The following is a 20,543-nucleotide window of genomic DNA, read 5'->3' as shown; positions in this document are numbered from 1 at the left end:
TCATAGCTGAAAAATAGCGGCGCAGCATCGTTGATGGATGACAATCAATGTTGTTCAATTTTTACGTTTATTTGTCTGTGAAGCTATTTTAAACGGATTTAACACTAATCAGTTGTGCGTAAGTATCAATATATTCAATATTTTTGATTGGCCATCAATATTTTGTGAAATTGAACAATTTTGTTTGATTTTTAATGTTTATTAGATCAATGTCACCCCCTAGAAGGGGTTAAGTTGGGCCAATTTTAATTAGGCTACAACATCGTCAAAATACATTTTAGAGCATTTATATCTACACTAGTCCTGAGTTATACCTAAATGAACGAGTATACGAAATTTAATGTTAATTTAGAGCTAAAATATAGTTGTAACGACTTATAAAAGGAAGGACTATGCAATTTAGGGCCAATGACACCCCCACTGACGGTACCACATCCAAATTTACATTTTACTACCCGGATCCGGTTCCGGGTAACTACCGGTTGTACCAAATATGGTCTGACACTATTTTCTTGTTAACTGTTCATCGGGTTACCAAAAACGCTGCAAAATGATGTGTCGCATGCATGGTATGACAATTCCGGCGGGACACTCGGAACCGGTTTTGGAACACTACCAGTTGTTTCTAATGTGATCTAAGGCTACTTTCTTGCTAACCGTTCATCAGGTTATCGCAAAAGCTACGATTTGATGTGTCACATGCCTCGATTTGGATCACTTTTACATATGGCCACTTCCGGCCACTCAAAACCGATTCCGAAATATTTGCTTGCCGTTCATTAGGTAATCGAAAAAGCCGCTCTTTGATGTGACCCATGTATGGGTTTGGTTCACTTTAAGATTTGACCATTTCGGCAGGATACTTGGATCCGATTCCGGAACATTACCGGTTCAGATATGGTCTGAGACTATTTTCCTGCTAATTGTTCATCAGGTTATCGAAAATGTCGTGGTTTGATGTGTCGCATGCATGAGTTTGAATCACTTTTATATTTGGCCTCTTCCGGCGGGATACCCAGAACCGGTTCCGGAACCCTACCGGTTCAGATATGGTCTGAAATTATTTTCCTGCTTACCGCTCATCAGATTTTCGAAAATTCCGTGGTTCGATGTGTCGTATGCACGGTTCTCTTTTATATTTGGCCTCTTCCGGCGGGACACCCAGAACCAGTTCCGGAACACTATCGGTTCAGATATGGTCTGAGATTATTTTCCTGCTTACCGCTCATCAGATTATTGAAAATGCCGTGGTTTGATGTGTCGCATGCATGGGTTTGATTCGCTTGTATATTTGGCCACTTCTTTGGGACTCTAGCGGTTCAGATATGGTCTGAGACTATTAACCTACTAAACGTTCATCAGGTTATCGAAAATGTCGTAGTTTGATGTGTCGCATGCATGAGTTTGGTTCATTTTTATATTTGGCCACTTCCGACGGGACACCCAGAACCGGTTCCGGAACACTACCGGTTCAGATATGGTCTGAAACTGTTTTGCTGCTTACCGCTCATCAGAATATCGAGAATGCCGTGGTTTGATGTGTCGCATGCATGGGTTTGTTTCACTTTTATATTTGGCCACTTCCGGCGTGATGTCCGGAACCGGTTCCGGAACATACGGGGTGAGGTATGGTCTGAGACAATTTTCCTGCTTACCGGTTATCAGATCACCGAAAATTCCGTGTTTTGATGTGTCGCATGCATGGGTTTGTTCCACTTTTATATTTGGCCACTTCCGGCGGGACACCCAGAACCGGTTCCGGAACAATACCGGTTCAGATATGGTCTGAGACTATTTTCCTGCTTACCGCTCATCAGATTATTGAAAATGCCGTGGTTTGATGTGTCGCATGCATGGGTTTGTTTCACTTTTTTATCTGGCCACTTCTGGTGGAATGTCCGGAACCGGTTCCGGAACATTACCGGTTCAGATACGATCAGAGACAATTTTCCTGCTTACCGCTCATCAGGTTATCGAAAATGCCGCGGTTTGATGTGTCGCATGCATGTGTTTTTTTCACTTTTATATTTGGCCACTTCCGGCGGGATGTCCGGAACCGGTTCCGGAACATTACCGGTTCAGAAATGGTCAGAGACAATTTTCCTGCTTACCGCTCATCAGGTTATCGAAAATGCCGTGGTTTGATGTGTCGCATGCATGGGTTTGTTGCATTTTCATATCTGGTCGCTTACTGGGGTACCGTTCCGGAACACCTAAATGGCCATATCTCCGGAACGGCTAGACCGATCCGAACCATTTTCAATAGGAAACAATGGGACCAGATTCCCCGTCGAATGAACCGTCGGTCATTAAAATCGGTTGAGGTTTACTGCCAAAAAGTGATGTGAGTTTTTTTGTCCACACACACACACACACACACACATACACACACACACACATACACACACACAGACATCACCTCAATTCGTCGAGCTGAGTTGATTGGTATATGTGACTTGACCCTCCGGGCCTTCTATCAAAAAGTCATTTTTGGAGTGAACATATAGCCTTTCCGGTACACTTAGTGTACGAGAAAGGCAAAAAAACAAAAAAAAAAGAATTTCCCTTAACCCCTTTTCATTCCAACGCAACGATTTCCTCAGTTCCGAAAACATTTACACACAGCACCGCGTAACACACCACATGGTCGAGTAGCACTCTGAGCTCACTCGTGTGGTGGCAAATAAAACTCTTGATTTGTCTCCAGCCGAGCAGTCAGAGCTTTGCAGCGACGGTGCGGGATAATCCCACTGACCAAGCAGTCAGTCAGTAGCCAGTCCTAAGGTTTACAGAATCTGTCCGCCAGAGGCACTTGTCTTGTTGCCATTTCCACTTATCCCAGCTGGACGACGACCGTGTGGACGCTGGCTTCAAGTACCACTTTCAGGCTCCTCCGACATAAAGACGACGACGTAAGGATTGCACCTGGACTGTATCGAACTTTTTTCTCAAGGGACTTCTAAAGCTTCTAGGGATAAAGGGATTAATTCATACATTTCACTAGCTATTTTTTCGAAATTTCTCAAAACATTATAAACGAAAAACTTGCATGGATTTCAGAAATTCATCCATGATTTTTTTCAAAAATCCCTAATCAAATCCTAAAAAAACTGTTGGAGGGAAGGATTCATTGAATAATTCATGGCAGGATTCATGTTGAAAACCATACATGGATGAATACTGATTTTTTTTCTAGGAAATCCTGTAAAAAATCTTCAAGAGAAGGAATCAGTATACCTTCCAGGGAATTCCATTAGGAAGTCTTTTGAGGATGTTTAAGAAACTTCATAGTTATCTTTAAAAAAATCTTCGAGCCTTTAGAGCGATTGCCCTAGAAATTTAATTAAAACCCTTCTTTGAATTCCTTCCAACATTACTTTATGAACTCCTTTGGAAAATCATCTAGGAATTCCTTTCACAAAGTTCTATTGGAACATCTTCCACATGGAGCGGACCTGGTGGGATGCTTAGAGCACATGCCTATCACGCCGAGGACCTGGAATCGGTTTCGTTCGGATTTTTTTATACAAAAATTTCTCCTAGAAATATTTTAGATAGATTTCTATAGCTGCCTTCTGAAACTCCATCAGAGATTACATTCATTAATATATCTTTTTTTCCATAGTAATGTTTTCTAGAAATTTCTACAGGCATCCCTTCAAGGCGTTTTCCAAGAATTCTTTAAAGATTTTTCCAACGAAATCTCTTTGAATTTTTCTAAAATTCCCAATGAGATTCACCAGCCTTTTTTAAAGAAGTTCTTCAGAAATTCCTCTTGGAATCCTTAATGAATTTCTTTGGGATTTCTTCAGACATTCGTACAGAGATTCTTTAAAACGTGCTTCCTGAGATTTTCACTGGGATTCTACTGGAGATTTTTTCAGAATTTTTCTCAGGGATTCTTTCAGAAAATCCTCCGTGGGTTCCTTTTCAACCTTCCGTAACTCGCGCGGTTGGCCACACCCTTAAGCACCTCGCTAATGCTGAGTACAAAAAGCGAGATTTTTTCCACGTGTCGTACAAAACACAACATCGCGATCGCTCGAGGGTTAAATTCCTTTAGGTTTATCTTCAATATAATCTCAAAAGACTTCCACAGAATTTAATGAGTTTCTTCACGAGTTTTAGCAAGGGGTTGCCCCAAAAGCTCTTCCATGGAGTTTTTTTTTTCAGAAATTCATCTAAAGTTTTAAAGCCATACAGAGATTCGGTTTTTTAACGGGTTCTTTCAAGAATTCCTTGAAAAATTTCCTTAGGATTCAGATGTTTCTCTTAAAGATTTTTAAGATAAATAACTGCCTGGAGGATACCCTTAAAAAAACTCTTGATGATACCTTTGAAAATTCCTAGTAGGAATTTTTGTAAATTTTCTGAAGGGATTCCAGGAAAAAACAATCTCAAAGAAAATTCTGAAATTATCTTTGGAAAAATTCTTGCATGAATCCCTGGGAGCATACCTAAAGGAACTCCTCAAGAGACCTCCTTAGTACATGAAAAACAATAAGAAGCTTCTGGAGGATCTCTGGAAGATCTGGAAAAACTCTGAATCAGAACTTTCAGATAAACCCTAAAGGATTCCTAACAATATCTCCCGAGGATTTCCCAGAAAAACTCGTGGAGGAATTTCCAGATTAATTCTTGTAGGAATTCTCAAAGAAATTCCTGGAGGAATTTCCAGATAAATTCTCAAAGGAATGTCTGATGAAATTTCCAGAAAAAATTTTGAAGAAATTCCCAGAGGAATACCCAAAGGAACTCCGGAAAGAATTCACAGAAATTTTTTTAGTAAAATTCCCGAAGAAACTTTTCCTGAGGAATTTTCAGAGAAATTCTCAGAGAAATACCTGGAGGAACTCCCAACGGACTTCATCTAGGAACTTCTTAAGGAATTCTCGGAGAAATTCATGGAGGACTTCCTGGAGGATTTCACATGAGACTTCCCAGAGAAATTCCCAAAGGATTCCCCTTCACAGATTTTTCCCGAACTAGCTCCCAGTGTAATTTCAGAAAAAAATCCGGTGGAATTTATAGAGAAATTCCCAGAAGAATTGCTGGAGGAACTCCCAGAGGCATTCCTAGAGGATTTCTCTAAAGAATTCTTGGAAAATTTCACAGAAGAATTCCTGGAGGAATCTCCAGAAGGATTCCTCGGGAAATTCCCAGTGGCAATCTTGAAGAAACTTCCAAAGGAATTTCCAGTGGAATTCCTGGAGAAATTCCCAGACGAATTCCTGGAAAAATTTCAACAAGAATTCCGAAGTAATTTCCAGAGGAACCCCTGTAGGAACTCCCAGAGGAATTTCCAGTAGAATTCCCTGAGGAACTTTCCCCGCGGGATTTTCAGAGAAATTCCTGGATGAATTCCCTGCGGACTTCATCAAGGAATTCCTGGAGAAATTCCCGGAGAAATTCATAGAGGACTTCCTGGAGAAATTTACAGAGGACTTCCCGAAGCAATTCCTGCAGAAATTCCCAGAGAATTTGCTGAAAAAAGTCCCAGAGAATTTCTGGGGGTATTCGCAACTGATTTCATGGGAGAATTCTCAAAAAAAAAATAAACAAATTCCCAGTGATTTCAGAAAAAAAATCCAGTGGAAAATATAAAGGAATTCTCAGAGGAGTTTCTGGAGGGATTCCCAGAGAAATTTCCAGAGGAATTCCTGGAGAAATTTCCAGAGGAAATCCAGAAGAAATTTCCATAGGAATTATTCGAGGAACTTCTAGAGGGATTCCAAGAGGAATTCCTAGAGGAATTGCAGGAGGAGTTCTCATGAGAATTCCCTGGATTATTTCCGGAGGATTTACTGAAGAAATTCCCAGAGGAATTCCTAAAAAAAATGCAGACGAATTAACAGGGAATTCCTGGAGCGATTTGCAGAAGAATTCCATGAGAAATTCACAAAGGAAATCTCAGCTGATTTACTGGAGGAATTATTTTGGAGGAGTTTTTTTGGAGGAATTCCCAGCGAAATGCCAGCAGAAATTTGCAGAGTATTCCCAGAGGAATTCTTAGAGGAAGAATTCCTTTCAAACATTTTTCAAAGAAATACATGAAGGATGATGTGCATGAACTTCTGTAGCAATCTTTGGGGAATTTCATGAAAATATCCTGAAAAAGTCCCAGCAGGAAATCCTGCAAAAATCCATGGACTAGTATCAAGATGAATGTTTTGAAAGAACTATTGTGAAATTTCTGAAGAAGGCCCGGGGAAAATTCCCAGAGGAATTTCTGAAAGAATCTCTGGGAAAATCCCTGGAGAAATGTTCAATGAACTACACGGACCGATGGATTCTAAAGGGATATCAGGAGGAATCTTTGTGGGAATTTTTACTAAAACCATTCTCGGGAATCCTGTAAAGAATATCTTTCTGTAAACATTGAGGGAATATTTTGATAAAACCTCAAAGAATCCCTAAAAAATTTCTGGGAGTGTGTCTGGGACTCTGGGAGTTATTTTGGAGAAATTTTCATAACATTCTAAAATAACGAAGCTGGTGGATTGAAACTACAAGAAGTATTAGAGCTTACAAATTCCTGTGCAATCTTGTTTTGATCTACAGCTTTCAACGTCTGCTTCAGCGTGTGATGAAAGCCAGTGAAATTTGTATCTCTATCGCTGTAAATTACAGCTGGAGTTCCTCGCCGATCAATAATGTTCCGTGGCGCCATTACGCAGGAGTTAGTGGTTAGTGAGCTTCCTTATTAAATATGGACTGCGCGTATTGTAACGCACCTCTTCTCAACCCTTCTCCCAATGAATGCATGCTTCCATACGGCCAAAGTAATCCACCAGGTGAACGGGCGGACAAATGCGACCAGTCTGCATGGAGATCTGCCATTGCAGGAGGACGCGGGCGTGCATCCCTCAACCACAGCGAACCTTGTCCGTCGATGAAAGGGCTCAGTTTGTATAACGGGCTTTGTTTCTATGGAGAACTGCGAACTCTTCGGGGAAACTGTCATGTTAGGCAGCCCGATAGTAAAGATTTCTGCGTTGCGGGCGTTGCGCATTTCCTCTTTTCTGATACCATACGTTATTCGAGGAAGCCGTTTCTGATGAACCGGAAAATAAGTACCGTCATACGTATCAACTTTCTCCAATCACGTTGATTGTCCAACTCCTACTTATTTATTTGGCAGTGAACGTGAACGGTGACGCGCGGTCACTTCACACTTGACGAAAGCAGCAGGCCGTTCTTCTTCTCGCTGCTAAAGAAATAGAGCATTGCATTGTTTTGATTTTGTATGGGGTTCTGACGTTTCTTGGCCTTAATGTTTACAACATTTCTGTAAATGCACTGAAATAAATTTTGTTGTGGAAACTACTGATTCCATAGTAAAATTACTAACCGTACCTATTATTCTCAACCGACAACAAAATATGTTAAGGTAACTGAAATATGCTTGAAATTACAATACATTGTAGTAAATTCAACTAAAAGCGTAGTCGTCTCAACAACAAAACATTGTTAATTTTTCCTGGACAAACATTTTACAACACAGTGTGGTTAAAAATACAATGCTCATTTGTTAAATAAAGATTATTTTTAGTAATGTTAACTGCACTGCTAGTTAAGCTGACAGTGTTTTAGTAGAATTAACTGGAAATTGTTGTCGGTTGAAATCATAGGTACGGTTAATAATTTTACTATGGAATCGGTAGTTTCCACAACAAAATTTATTTCAGTGTGTGAAAAAGAAGGGGTGTAGCACCTGCTTTTGACTACGGTGTATTGTTGTCGCGATTGAAACCCGAAGTTTCCTCGCACCCGACAATCGAATTTTCTCAAAATTCATACGTGGAACCCAACGTCGGACGTAGTGCGCTGGACTGCGGACCTGACCCTCTATCCAGCGCACTGTGTCCGACGTACGTCCGACACAACGTTTAGGAGAAAAATCGATTTTCGCGTGTCAAAAATTCCGATTTTCAACTGCGCGAACAATACAACATTCAAAACGTGATACATTCCGGATAACTGGTATTTTATGATGACGTAGTTTATACCGCAGATCGAAAGAATGCAAGAGAAAACATAGTCTGCTACCTCATAGTTACGAGAGTAAATAACTAGCGCAGATTCCAGCCGCATCCCTAACGAGTCTCACCTTGCCTGGTTTGTTGGGAACAACGACTGGATAAACTGGTAAATACCAGATGGGTTCATGGCTTTTTACCAGCGCTTCGTTAGTTAGCTTACGTGCGAAGTCTTTTGAAACGTTTTCTGACAGCTTTTCTTTAACTACTCTATTCTAAGCAAACCATATCCACACACCAAGCGTACAAACGACATAGCACCGCTTCCAAAGTGTCATAGTACCAAAGTACCTACCAGCCAGCAGACTGCAAGGGGTTCAACAGGAGGAACACGAGGCGGTGCAGCAGCGGCCAAGGAAGTGCAAATGACCAGCGCGGACCTCACGCGGGCGCTGAACCTCAACAGGAGCGGACTACCAAAGATGTTGGTAGTTGCCGAATAGCTGAACGAGCTGATAGGCTACACGAGCGGTTGGACTACCATAACCAAGGACCTGAAACAGGACCTGCTGAAGCTCCGCAAACCGCTGGCTCTGGCCAGAAGAATTATGATCATCTGGTCGAAGAGCGGAGTGCAGCTGATGCTAGCAAGGAGGAGCGGTCTACCCAAACGAACAGCTTACGCTTTGCTGGCAACGTGATTATGGCACATGAGACCATGCAGCTCGCCGGAGCCGTAGCGGAGAGCTCAAACCGCCTTGCAGCTTGAGCTGCATGGCCGAAACCTGTGGGAAGCAAGAAGCGTCCAGCAGAGGCGGGCGGAAAGCCGAAGAAGAAGAAAGGTACGGCCAACAATCAGGCTCCCAAGTCGGTTGCGAATCGCGCAAGGGACATGGAAACAAAGCCCCAGGAGGCCAACCCTAAGAGAAACGGGGGCCAACCGGCCCAAGGGAAGAAGAACCCTTAGATTACGATTGGAAAGAAGAAGGAGTTGAGAAAAGTGAAGCTAGCCCGCAAACGTGAACGGAGCGACGCGCTGGTCTCCAAAACCGAGGTGGATGTATGTAAACGCCAAAGTGCGAATGTTAAAAGCAGTGAGATGAACAAAACGACTGCAGTCGACAAGAACAGAGTAGGCTGGTCAGAGTGCCCGCACAGCATCTACGAGTCGCCACAAGCGTGTTTCAAGTGCTTCAAGCAAGGACACAAGTCGTGGACTCAAGTCGTGGAGCGCAACTTGGCACCAAAATGCCTGATTTGCATGGCGGACAAGGGTCACACGACGACGGGTGGGCGGTAGAGATATCACTCCGGACAATAATGTTGAAAGGATGTGTAGGGGGGCGGACAAGTGGAGTTCCGTTACATCCACGGTCTTTCAAATTACACTTGAACTACAGCGAAAATGGCGACCAACACCAAGCTGAGTTGAGAGAATGAGTTTACCTCCACATAACCCAAGGACCCACCTTATGGGTATCTGCGCATCTGTTGAGCAGATTTCCACATTCTATAAAAAAAATACGTCTTGAACCTTCAAAGAGCACAGTTTCGATACAGTCCTTACGAAACCAGTCAGTGAAAGTACAAAACCTCAGTTTACTTCCCCGCAAGCGTTCGCTCATCTCGAGCTCTCTCAAAGGGTTGAAAGGAATGGACTCTCCTGTAGGGGGCTGCTGCTAGAACAAATTCTAGAGATTGGCACCTTCCAAGGAATTTCACCCTGACGGTCCATGTGGAGATGTAAACAAATAAGATACATTACACACATTCTTCGCCGGCAGAAACATACGGATCCCGTGTGAGCCCTTCGTCGTCGTCGCCGTCGTCGTCCGATATGTGCACACACGGCTGTTGGACAAACGGATCCAGGAGGTGAAACCACTCGAGAGGTATTTCTGCTCCATTCTCTGTTTGTTTATTTGTTCTGTATAGTTATATGCAAAGAGTCCTTGAGAGTTCCGAGGCGGTAGCACTACTCTGCAACCGGCAGCGTCCTCCGTCCGTCGCTGAAGAAGTGGGCGGTTTTTCTGCATTCTTTGCCCTTGTTTCGTTCGACTGCGTGCGATGTTCTCTGTTCAGGGCACCTCTTGATGGTCGACCCGGCTGAATCGTCGAAGGGGATGGTGGTGCCTCTTGAGAATGTTGCGAAACGGCAAGAGGCCTACAACAACAGGACTACGGACGATTGAATGGACGACCATCGGGCCGGGCCCTGATGGGTCATATATTACCGTGCACAGTCACTACTCTGGAGGGCACTTTTTCTTTGCTCTTTCGATACAATTGACTCGCTGCAGTTGAAGGGGTAATAGCACTTGCTGGTTGCTACAGTTCTTGGTCTGGCTTCGAGCACGATTGCCGAGAATACTTTGTTGCACACTTAATTCCAAGAGGATTTTGATTGACCTTTTGATTGCTGCTTTTCTGCCCTATGCCGGGTAAATCAAAATCACAAACACATACTGTTGCAATATATGTGGAAAATCTTTTCGATAAAAATAGTTAACAAGTTTTGGTAACAATTTTAAAATAACGTTCAATTGTTTAACGACAATAGTTAGAAATTGAAAATCAATTGCTTATGTCACAATTTGTGCAATGATGGGTAAACACTTCTCAACAGAATTTCCCCTCTTCTTCTAATTGCAGTGCCAACGAAAATGCATCCTCGAAAGTCTATCTCCGTCCACCAGAGATCCCGCCCACCGGCTAACGCTGGTCCTACTGCAGATGATCCGCAACGAGTCCCTCGTAACGGCCGATGTCGCATGGGTCAATGCAGCCGACAGCCGTTCCAGTGCCAATCGCTCCCAACAACAACAGCAAAATCAGCAACAGCCACAACAATGCCTGGTCACGTGGGAAGTATCCGGCGGGGGATTGATGGGCAACCTGCTGACCGAATCCAGCACCGTGCAATTATCGCTTTGGCCCGAAACCAACTATCGGGTGCAGGTCACCTGCCGGAGCAAGGTGAGCTAAACAAGATCGAGACATTGGGAACCGAGAATATTATTTTATCGTTTTTTTGCGATGTTATCGTCTGGTGGTTGGTCGGCCGGCCGACCACCAAGTGCTATTTTAGAGCAATTCCTGGCTTAATTATGGTAATTTTATTGCAACTAAAATGTGAGGCAAGGCACTATGGGGTGAAACTTGAAATGTGGCGATAGAAGCTTTATAAAAACTGCGTTCAAAAGTTAAAAAAGAACACAAATCTGACCAAGAATAGTATATTATGTGTAAATGGGTTAATAATGTAAAAAAAAGTCATAAAATTCGGTTAAGAATACTTCCTAAAGGGTGATACGGTCAAAATTTGGTCACACAATTTGTTTCATAACTTGAGACTGCGTACACCAAAACAGCTGTTTTTTGAACCAGTAATGGTACATTATATGTAGCTTATACCATAAAATTTTCATCAGAATCGGTTTAGTATTTGCAAAGATATTGTGAGTCCTAAAAACTGCAATTTTAAAATTTTGTACAAAGAGGATTGAAAAATTCAAACACATTTTTACTCTTTTATTTATAGAGCCAGAAATACTGAACCATTTTCAATGAACATTTTTCTGTACGTAAAGTATACATATCAAAATGTCGTGTAAAAATTTCATTCAATTTGATCCAGCCGTTACAAAGTTATATTTGTTTAGGTGGTCAAATTTTGTCAAGTCAAGTCAAATTTTGGCCACACATTTTTTTCATAACTTTAGATTGCGCACACCAAAACAGCTGATTTTTGGATCAGTAATGGTACATCATATGTAGCTTGTACCATAAAATTTTCATCAAAATCGGTCGAGTATTTGCGGAAATATTGTTGAACCCTGAGATCTGCAATTTTAAAATTTTGTGCAAAGAGGATTCACACATTTTTACTGTTTTATTTATAGAGCCAGAGATATTTAACCGATTTCAATGAAAATTTTTCTGTATGTGACGTATGCACATCAAAATATTGTGTAAAAATTTCATTCAATTTGATCCAGCCGTTACAAAGTTATATTTGCATAAGTGGCACCCGGTCAGTTTTTTTCATATTCAAACTGCTACAACTTTAAAAGAATTCATACAAAATGGCTCAAAATTTTACTAAGAACATATTTTCATAATAGTACTATACTGTAAAATTTTGATAAAAATCGGAGCAGTATTGGTAGTTCTATAATCAAAATTGTGCTTTACTGATCTTAAATTTCCGAAAATTTACTATGGAGCGCCTTTGTACAAAATTTGAAAAAGGTAGGTCGATAGTTTTATCTATATATCAACCAATACTCAATCGATTTTGATGAAAATTTTATGGTGTAAGCTACATATAATGTAGCATTACTGGTCCAAAAATCAGCTGAAAAAAAATGTGTGACCAAATTTTGACCGTATCACCCTTTATTCGATTATTTTGAAATGTTCAGGCCCCCAGATACATAAAATGGGTGGTAAATTGTTGTTGGTGGAACTTCTTCCAGGCTTTCCTTCAGAAAATCCTCCAGTGTTCTTTGTTTCAAATGTTTGAATTCATTCATAAATCTCTCTTGATATATTTTCAGAAATTTTTACTATAGACTGTTCCAGAAATTATAAGCAAAACTTTGCTGCCCAGCTATTAAGGAATGAATGCAAGAATCAACTCCATTTTCTCACATATCCTGCTCTAATATATCAACATCAAATACTGGCTATCAAAAGTTACATTTGACTTTTGGTTTGTAAGTTGCAGAGTATTCCTTAATGATACCTCAAAAACGATTTGCACAAATTGCACCATTTTTGAAAAACCATGTTTAACCATTTTTCTTCTATTTAGAAATTTACACTTAAACTAAAACTAAAAAAATTGAAAAAATACATTCATGACAGTAAATACACATGTCTATCGGACAATCATTGGTTTTAGTTTTAAATATAGTCTTTTGTATCTAAAAATTCCACTCCAATTCAAAAATCGATGTTTCCAAAAAAGCAATTTTTACAATAGCTGAAACAAGTAGCAATATTTATACTAGAGCATGTGTAAAACTACAATTAAATTTAATTATAAGTAAAAGCAATGCCTAAGCAATGTCGTAGGAACATATTAAAAAAAAATCCCAAAATATGTGGACACATTCTTTAAAAAACCCAAATTAATCCACCTAGAGGTGATAGTGCCTTTCTCGTCGTATATGTTCTCACGATCTTTCCGTCGACGTAAGTCAAATCCTGATATTTTTTAAGAAAAGCAAGCATTTTATCAAAGCCATCATTGAATTGACTTAAAACTTATTGATGGCACATACTCCGACGTTGTGTTCAGCGTAAAAGCAGAGCTGAATAATATCAGATTTCTCAGTTGACTGCTTGAGTACCTTCACTAACATTGGGAGGTGATCAATATCAAGACGATACTAACAAGCTAAAATATAACTTTTTACACATTCACAGATCACTTTGCGGTCTTCGATAAAGTTTTTTCTGCACATTCTAGGTTATATTATATTGACCGTTAAAAACAAGAACGTATTGAGTATAGTGAGACGTTTGTTTGTACATACATACATTTATTTGTTCAACATCATTAAGACAATACATAATCAACAATAGTACGCCACAATACTCGGTTTGTGGCTGCCGCTCTCCATCCTCGGGCGCGCCCAATGCTCGCCAAGTCACGCTCCACCTGGTCCACCCATCGTGCTCTCTGCGCTCCACGCCTTCTTGTGCCAACCGGATCAGTTGCAAACACCAGCTTTGCAGGGTTGTTGTCCGGCATTCTTGCAACATGTCCTGCCCACCGTATCCTTCCGGCTTTGGCCACCTTCTGGATGCTGGGTTCGCCGTAAAGTGCAGCGAGCTCGTGGTTCATACTTCTCCGCCACACACCGTTCTCCTGCACACCGCCGAAGATCGTCCTTAGCACGCGTCGCTCGAAAACTCCGAGTGCTTGCAGGTCGTCCTCGAGCATGGTCCATGTCTCGTGCCCGTAGAGGACGAGTCTTATTAGCGTTTTGTACATGGTGCATTTGGTGCGTGGGTGAATCTTTTTCGACCGCAGTTTCTTCTGGAGCCCGTAGTAGGCCCGACTTCCGCTGATGATGCGCCTCCGAATTACATGGCTCACGTTGTTGTCAGCCGTCAGTAAGGATCCGAGGTAGACGAATTCCTCCACCACCTCGAAAGTATCCCCGTCTATCGTATCATTACTACCCAGACGGATCCGGTCGTGTTCGGTTCCGCCTACCAGCATATACTTTGTTTTTGAGGCATTCACCACCAGTCCGACCTTTGCTGCTTCGCGTTTCAGGCGGGTGTACAGCTCTGTCACCGTTCCAAATGTTCTTGCAATAATGTCCATGTCGTCCGCAAAGCACACAAATTGGCCGGATTTTGTGAAAATCGTTCCCCGGCTGTTGAGCCCGGCTCGTCGCATCACACCTTCCAGAGCGATGTTGAAGAGTAGGCATGAGAGTCCGTCACCTTGTCGCAGTCCCCGGCGAGATACGAATGAACTGGATAGTTCACCCGAAACCCTTACGCAGTTTTGCATACCGTCCATCGTTGCTTTAATCAGTCTAGTCAGCTTCCCAGGAAAGCCGTTTTCGTCCATGATTCTCCATAGCTCTGCTCGGTCGATACTGTCGTATGCCGCTTTGAAGTCGATGAACAGGTGATGCGTTGAGACCTGGTATTCACGGCATTTCTGGAGGATTTGCCGTACGGTAAAGATCTGGTCCGTTGTCGACCGGCCGTCGATGAAGCCAGCCTGATAACTTCCCAAGAACTCATTCGTTTCAGGTGACAGACGACGGAAGATGATCTGGGATAGCACTTTGTAGGCAGCATTCAAAATAGTGATCGCCCTGAAGTTCTCACATTCCAAATGGTCGCCTTTCTTGTGAATGGGGCAGATTACCCCTTCCTTCCACTCCTCCGGTAGCTGTACGGTTTCCCAGATCCTGACTATCAGCCGATGCAGACAGGTGGCCAACTTTTCTGCGCCCATCTTGATGAGTTTAGCTGCGATACCATCCTTACCAGCTGCTTTGTTGGTTTTGAGCTGGTGAATGGCATCCTTAACTTCCCTCAGCGTGAGAGTTGGTTCATTTCTGTCCTCCGCTGCACTGGCGTCGTCGTTTCCTCCGTTGCCGTGGACTCCCGTGCCTACGTTCTCCACGCCGTTCAGGTGCTGATCGAAGTGCTGCTTCCACCTTTCGATCACCTCACGTCCGTCCGTCAAGAGGCCTCCGTCTTTATCCCTGCATATTTCGGCTCGCGGCACGAAGCCGTTGCGGGATGCGTTGAGCTTCTGATAGAACTTCCGTGTTTCTTGGGAACGGCACAACAGTTCCATTTCTTCACACTCCGCTTCTTCCAGGCGGCGCTTTTTCTCCCGAAAGAGGCGGGTCTGCTGTTTCCGCTTCTGTTTGTACCGTTCCACGTTCTGTCGAGTCCCTTGCTGCAGCATTACCGCCCTCGCTGCGTTCTTCTCCTCCAAAACCGTTCTGCACTCTTCGTCGAACCATTCGTTCCGTCGATTCCGTTCCACGTACCCGATGGTGCTCTCGGCTGCGTCGTTGATGGCTGCTTTCACTGTACTCCAGCAGTCCTCTAGAGGGGCCTCATCGAGCTCGCCCTCGTCTGGCAACGCGGCTTCGAGATTCTGCGCGTATGCTGAGGCCACATCCGATTGCTTCAGTCGCTCTAGGTTGTACCGTGGCGGTCGCCGGTACCGTACATTGTTGATGACGGAGAGTTTTGGGCGCAGTTTCACCATCACCAAATATTGGTTGGAGTCGATTTTGGCGCCACGATAGGTCCTGACGTCGATAATGTCGGAGAAGTGTCGTCCGTCAATCAGAACGTGGTCGATTTGAGATTCCGTCTGCTGTGGTGATCTCCAGGTGTAACGATAAGGGAGGCTGTGTTGGAAAAAGGTACTACGTATGGCCATATTTTTGGAGGCGACGAAATCAATGAGTCATAGGCCGTTTTCGTTCGTCTGCTGGTGGGCGCTGAATTTACCAATCGTCGGTCTGAATTCCTCCTCCTGGCCTACCTGAGCGTTCAAATCACCTATGATGATTTTGACGTCGTGGCTTGGGCAGCGATCGTACTCGCGTTCGAGCTGCGCGTAAAATGCGTCCTTGTCATCATCAGTACTTCCGGAGTGTGGGCTGTGCACGTTTATTATGCTGAAATTGAAGAATCGGCCCTTGATCCTCAACCTGCACATTCTTTCGTCGATCGGCCACCAACCGATCACGCGCCTCTGCATATCACCCATCACTATAAAAGCTGTTCCCAGCTCGCGTGTGTTGCCGCAGCTCTGGTAGATGGTATGATTACCTCTAAACGTTCGTACCATGGATGCTGTCCAACACACCTCCTGCAGCGCTACGATGCCGAACCCACGGTCCTTCAGTAGATCGGCGAGTATACGGGTGCTCCCAATGAAGTTGAGAGATCGGCAGTTCCACGTACCGAGTTTCCAATCGAAAATCCTTTTTGTTGGCTGGGGTCGTTGCTGTTAGTCTCGGTTCGTATTATTCTGTTGCTGATTTTCCGCTACAATGTTTTTTTACGGCTGGCTCGTAGGGCCTGACACCAACCCCCTACTTTCCGGAGGACCATAGTGCACAGTTGAGCTTAGAGTCCTTCCCTCGGACACTCGGACGTAGATCAGCCGCCTCTAACATGGGGATCATACGCTGTTGTGAGCCGCTCCTCCTGGAGAACAGACGCTCAGGTTTGCCGAAGCAAACCCCCCCTTCCCTGTCAGCCTACGACCAAAATTTCCACCGGGGTTGGTTACCCGATCTTCCCTAAGGTTGCTCATAGTTTCCAGCCGGTACCGCGTGGAGGTAGGGATAGGAGTTGCTGGGCAGAGGCTAGTGGATCACAATGGGATCTGAATTGCGCAGCATACCCAGCCTTTACCGTGCCACGTTTGTTTGTATGTGGGTTTAATATGTCAAGATTTTGTTCTCTTACACATATTTATCGCATTGATGCATTGATTTTATTTACTTTCGTAGTTCCGGCGAAGCATCAAACGCTGGTTGTGCAACCCTACTAGTAGTGTCTAATGTGGTATGAGCCTATTTTCTAGTTAACCGTTCCTCAGGTTATTAAAAAGCCGTGATGTGATGTGTCGCATGATACATTTGGTTACTTTCCGGAACAGGTTCCGCAGCACCACCGGGTCTCCCAAATATAGTCTGAGGCAATATCATTGCTAACGTACATCAGGTTACCTAAAAAAAACACGATTTGATTTATCTTATGCATAGGTACAAATCACTTTTACATTTGACCACTTCCAGTGGGACACCCAGAACTAGTTTCGGGACACTACCGGTTGTCTAAAATATGGTCTGAGGCAATGTTCTTACGAATCGATCATCGTGTTATCAAAAAAGGGTCTCCAGTAGGCCTAGTGGTCAAGGCTATGAATCGCCAATCCGGAAACGGCGGGTTTGATTCCCGTTCCGGTCGGGAACATTTTCTCGATTTCCTGAGCATAGTGTATCATTGAACTTGCCTCACAATATACAAATTCATGCAATGACGGGCAAAGAAAACCCTTCAATTATTAACTGTGGAAGTGCTCTAAAGAACACTAAGTAGGAGAGAGGCAGGCCAAGTTCCAATGCAAACGTCGAGCTATAAAAAAGAAAAAGAAGTTATCAAAAAAGCATTTGATGTACTGTCAAACCCCGCGTATTCATCACTCTTTAATAAGACACTTTTTAACTTGTACCCCGCTCATTCGAAATTTGTTGAATTAAAACATGATCAAATGTCACAGTGTAATACACTGTGAATACGAATGATACGATATTGTGATGTTACTTACACCCGCAGCGGCTCCTCGTGCAGCTGCTACTTCCGAAAGTTCTAATTTGGTGCATTCCGACACCTGATCCGTGTGGTGATCAACCGCAGTGAACCTCGGAAGCCAACAATCGTAAAATGTACAAGCTACCAATTCGTACCACCACAATATCTGTAAGATTTGTGTTCAAAAACAAATCATACAATCTTAACAAAACTAAAATAGAGTTAGTTTATCGAATTGAAAGTTTACACAGGTAATTTGACAGCAATTATTGTCGAATTAGCGTGGTTTTATGGTACGACACGCATGGATTTGATTCAATTTCACATTTACAACTTTCGGTTCACATTTTACCACTTACCGATTGTCCCTGATGTGGTCTTAGACTAGTTTCATGCAAATTATTAATCAGTTCTCCAAAAAGTCGCAAATTGATGTAATGCATGTATGGGTTTGGTTCATTCGTGCATTTCGCCAGTTCCGGCGAGGCACTCGAATCTGGTTCCGGAACACTACTGACCTGAGACTATTTTCTTGCTGACCGTTCTTCGCGTTATCGAAGAAGCCGTTATTTAGTGTGCTGCGTGTATGCGTTTGGTTTTTTTTTTCTACATTTGACCACTTCCGTCGGGGCACCTGGAACCGGTTTCGTCACACTATTGGTTTTCCAAAGTATGGTCTATGATTTTTTTTTTGTTAACCGTTCATCAGCTTACCTAAAAAGTCATTAAATGTGTCGAATTTATGGGTTTGGTTCTCCTTTACATTTGACCACTTCCGATGGGGCAACCGTAATCGGTTGCGGAACACTACCGGTTGTCCCCAATATGGCCGGAAACTTTTTTTTTTGTCAAATCAAGATGCCTTAAAATCCGCGATTTGATGTGTTGCTTGCATGGGTTTGGTTCCCTTTTATATTTGGCCATTTCCGGCGGGACACCCGGAACCGGTTCTGGATCACAACCGATTCAGATATGTTCTGAAAATATTTTGCTGCTTTCTGTTCATCAGGATATCAAAAAAATCACGATTTGATATGTCCCTTGCATCGGTTTAATTAACTTTTATACTTTGCCACCTCCGGCGGAACATCTGGAACCGGTTCCGATATGGTCTGAGAATGCTTTCTTGCTTACTGTTCATCAGGTTATCGAAAAAGCTGTGGTTTGATATGTCACATGTATGGTTTTATTTCAATTTTATATTTGGCCACTTCCGACGGGACACCCGGAACCGGTTCCGGGACACAACCGGTTCAGATATGGTCTGAGAATATTATCTGTTATTACTGTTCATCAGGATATCAAAAAAGTCACTATTTGATATGTCGCATGCATGGGTTTGGTTAACTTTAATACTTGGCCACTTCCGGCGGGACATTTGCAACCAGTTCCGGAACACTAGCGGTTCCGATATGGTCTGAGAATGTTTTCCTGCTTACTGTTCACCACGTTATCGAAAAAGCCGCGGTTTGATATGTCGCATGCATGGGTTTGGTTCACTTTTATGTTTGGTCACTTCCGGCGGGACACCCGGAACCGGTTCCGAGACACTACCGGTTCAGATATGGTTTGAGACTATTTTTCTGCTTACCATTCATCAAGTTATCGAAAATGCCGTAGTTTGATGTGCCGCATGGACGGGTTTTTAGCGTTTTCATATCTGGCCCCTTCCTGGGGTACCGGTCCGGAACACCTAAACGGCCATAACTCCGGAACGGCTGGACCGATTTGAACCATTTTCAATAGGAAACAATGGGACCAGATTCCGCGTCGAATGAACCGTCGGTCAATAAAATCAGTTGACATCAACACACATACACACACACACAGACATCACCTCAATTCGTCGAGCTGAGTCGATTGGTATATAAGACTTGACCCCTCCGGAGGCTCTATCAAATTTTCGTTTTTGGAGTGAACATATAGCCTTTCGGTACACCTTGGTGTACGAGAAAGGCAAAAATGAAAAGAGGTGAATTTTCAAGTTTTCTCAAAATTTTAAAAGGCCCGAAAGCACAGGCTGAATGTCATTTTTTAGAAAATGTTAATCATGTATCTCAAGAAACATGTTTTCGAAGTGATACTGTGAAAAAATTGGAAAAAATATGTTATAGTACATGAATTCAGCATAAGTATAAATAAGTGCTTTGTGCAAAGAGTTAAAAAGTTGTTTTTTGCCTTTCTCGTACACTAAGTGTACTGGAAAGGCTATATGTTCACTCCAAAAATGACTTTTTGATAGAAGGCCCAGAGGGTCGACTCACATATACCAATCAACTCAGCTCGACGAATTGAGGTGATGTCTGTGTGTGTGTATGTGTGTGTGTATGTATGTGTGTATGTGTGTATGTGTACAAAAAAACTCACATCACTTTTTGGCAGTAAACCTCAACCGATTTTAATGACCGACGGGTCATTCGACGCGGAATCTGGTCCCATTGTTTCCTATTGAAAATGGTTCGGTTCGGTCCAGCCGTTCCGGAGTTATGCCCATTTAGGTGTTCCGGACTGGTACTCTTGGAAGGGGCCATAGATAAAAATGTAACAAACACATACATGCGACACATCAAACTGTGGCATTTTGGATAACCTGATGAATAGTTAGCAGAAGAACAGTCTCAGACCATATCTGAACCGGTAGTGTTCCGGAACCGGTTCCGGGTATCCCGCCGGAAGTGGCCAAATATAAAAGTGAACCAAAGCCATGCATGCGACACATCAAATTGCGGTAATTTC

General features: G+C 43.0%; 1 protein-coding gene across 2 annotated transcripts in view; it reads left to right on the top strand.

Annotated features, from left to right (window-relative positions):
• The window catches only part of LOC109398423 (transmembrane protein fend), a 711,615-nt gene that overhangs the window by 355,943 nt on the left and 335,129 nt on the right, over positions 1–20,543 (top strand). The window contains exon 3 of one of the 2 annotated variants that reach the window (XR_009996118.1): positions 10,632–12,016. Coding sequence is in view for 1 of the 2 variants with exons in the window: in XM_062845064.1 (XP_062701048.1) it covers positions 10,632–10,964 (333 nt within the window). In the remaining variant the exon portion in view is untranslated. Of the gene's footprint in view, positions 1–10,631; positions 12,399–20,543 lie in introns of those variants that run through there. The other variant, XM_062845064.1, reaches the window with a different exon arrangement.

Source organism: Aedes albopictus, chromosome 1 (genome assembly GCF_035046485.1).
Source record: "Aedes albopictus strain Foshan chromosome 1, AalbF5, whole genome shotgun sequence".
Lineage (NCBI taxonomy): Eukaryota > Metazoa > Arthropoda > Insecta > Diptera > Culicidae > Aedes > Aedes albopictus.
The sequence above is the reverse complement of the archived record's forward strand: the minus strand, read 5'-3'. Positions and strand labels throughout refer to the sequence as shown.